Source organism: Scylla paramamosain, unplaced genomic scaffold, assembly GCF_035594125.1.
Source record: "Scylla paramamosain isolate STU-SP2022 unplaced genomic scaffold, ASM3559412v1 Contig2, whole genome shotgun sequence".
NCBI classification, from domain to species: domain Eukaryota; kingdom Metazoa; phylum Arthropoda; class Malacostraca; order Decapoda; family Portunidae; genus Scylla; species Scylla paramamosain.
The window spans coordinates 3665001-3667500 of NW_026973667.1; the positions used below are offsets into that span (position 1 = coordinate 3665001).

The 2500-nt window shown below is 45.0% G+C and overlaps 1 protein-coding gene across 1 annotated transcript in view; it reads right to left on the bottom strand.

Annotated features, from left to right (window-relative positions):
• The window catches only part of LOC135095872 (HEAT repeat-containing protein 1-like), a 25385-nt gene that overhangs the window by 444 nt on the left and 22441 nt on the right, over window positions 1-2500 (bottom strand). Inside the window, exons 31-34 of the mRNA XM_063997017.1 lie at window positions 1973-2137; window positions 1161-1275; window positions 882-1031; window positions 200-364 (exon numbers count right to left, since the gene is read on the bottom strand). Coding sequence (XP_063853087.1) covers window positions 1216-1275; window positions 1973-2137 — 225 coding nt within the window. The 3' untranslated portion in view covers window positions 200-364; window positions 882-1031; window positions 1161-1215. The remainder of the gene's footprint in view (window positions 1-199; window positions 365-881; window positions 1032-1160; window positions 1276-1972; window positions 2138-2500) is intronic.

A 2500-nucleotide genomic window follows, 5' to 3' on the forward strand; every position in this document is an offset into this window, starting at 1 on the left:
TTCCTCTTTATTGAATGTTTATCTCTTTTCTTCCTTACATCTCTCTCTCTCTCTCTCTCTCTCTCTCTCTCTCTCTCTCTCTCTCTCTCTCTCTCTCTGTATAACCTACCCCTTCTATCTACCAATTCCTATCATCCTCTCTATTCCTCCTCCTCCTCCTCCTCCTCCTCCTCCTCCTCCTCCTCCTCCTCCTCCTCACCTGTGGCCTGGTCGAGTCCTCCTTCAGGTACAGCAAGATCCGTTCAGTCAGCTTCCTCCAAAGGGTGTCATCCCCGCCAGCCAGTGCCAGGTGTGTCAGGCAGGGCGACAGGTGACTCTGAACCCTCTCATGGTAGGCTTCTGTGCCCCCAACCTCGTTACCAACCTGTAGGAGGAGGTGAGGGGGTGAGGGGGAAGAGGTGATGGGGGGTGGGAAAGTGGAAGGGAGAGAGAGAGAGAGAGAGAGAGAGAGAGAGAGAGAGAGAGAGAGAGAGAGAGAGAGAGAGAGAGAGAGAGAGAGAGAGAGAGAGAGAGAGAGAGAGAGAGAGAGAGAGAGAGAGAGAGAGAGAGAGAGAGAGAGAGAGAGAGAGAGAGAGAGAGAGAGAGGAAAAGAAAAAAACAAAGAAAAATGAGAAAATGAAGAAGAAGAAGAAGAAGAAGAAGAAGAAGAAGAAGAAGAAGAAGAAGAAGAAGAAGAAGAAGAAGAAGAAGAAGAAGAAGAAGAAGAAAAGAGAAGAAGAACAAGAACAAGAACAAGAAGAACAAGAACAAGAAGAACAAGAACAAGAAGAAGAAGAAGAGAATTTAACGAGCAAACACAAAAAAAAAATAAATAAATAAAAAAAATAAAGTCACTGAAAACACACACACACACACACACACACACAGATAAACATACACACCAGGTCAGCAAGAGGCGCACACAGGAGGTGAAAACGCTCATGGGTAACAAATCCGATGGTGTCATGTGCGCAGATCTTCGTGAGCGTTTCCAGGACGGCCTTCAGAAGCGTACATGTGAGCGTCTGTGCATCCTGGTCCTTGCCAAACACCTGTGGGGATATGTGCGTATTAGTGTGTGTGTGTGTGTGTGTGTGCGTGTGTGTTTCAGTAACTTTTTTATTTGTTTATTTTTATTTTTTATTTCTTTATTTTTTTTTTGTGTGTGTGTGTGTGCGTACGTGTGGGGTGTCGTTGAGGGTCGTGAGGAGGTCAGCAGCGGGGGTCAGCAGCAGTTCAGCAAGGTGGGCCGCCAGGAACAACACTTTGTAGGTGCTGGCCAGATGTGCTGAGAACCTGTGGGGGAAGGTCAGGTCAGGTCAGGTCAAGTTAGGTCAAGTTAAGTTAGGTTAGATACATAGAGACAAAATTTATAGTTAGATTGACAGATTAGGTTAAATTACAAAGATAAACACACACACACACACACACACACACACACACACACACACACACACACACACACACACACACACACACACACACACACTAATGAAAAATAAATAAATAAACAGATAAAGATAAAAAAACAACAATAACAATCAGAAAACACACACACACACACACACACACACACACACACACACACACACACACACACACACACACACACACACCCTAATGAAAAATAAATAAATAAACAGATAAAGATAAAAAAACAACAATAACAATCAGAAAACACACACACACACACACACACACACACACACACACACACACACACACACACACACACACACACACACACACACACCCTAATGAAAAATAAATAAATAAATAAACAAATAAAGATAAAAAAACAAAAATAACAATCAGAAAACACACACACACACACACACACACACACACACACACACACACACACACACACACACACACACTAATGAAAAATAAATAAATAAACAAATAAAGATAAAAAAACAACAATAACAATCAGAAAACACACACACACACACACACACACACACACACACACACACACACACACACACACCTGTAGAAGACCAGGAGGCGTTGAGGTGTGTTTGGGGCGGCCCAGGTGACGAGGGAGGAGAAGATAGCAATGTTGTCCTGCTCCGGGAGACGCAGCAGCAGACGACTCAGTGCTGAAAATGCTGCCTCCTCCACCCCTTCCAGCCCCTCCCCCCTCTGCTGTGCCCTGGGGAGGTAAGGTTAGGTTAGGTAACATAGATAGATAGATAGATAGATAGGTAGCAGGTAAGATTGGGATAGATCAATTGATAGATGTTTAAAAGTAAGGATAGAGGAGGAGGAGGAGGAGGAGGAGGAGGAGGAGGAGGAGGAGGAGGAGGAGGAGGAGGAGGAGGAGGAGGAGGAGGAGGAGGAGGAGGAGGAGGAGGAGGAGGAGGAGGAGGAGGAGGAGGAGGAGGAGGAAGAAGAGGAGGAGGAGGAAGATTTAAAGAGAAACAATACAGTTGAGAGAGAGAGAGAGAGAGAGAGAGAGAGAGAGAGAGAGAGAGAGAGAGAGAGAGAGAGAGAGAGAGAGAGAGAGAGAGAGAGA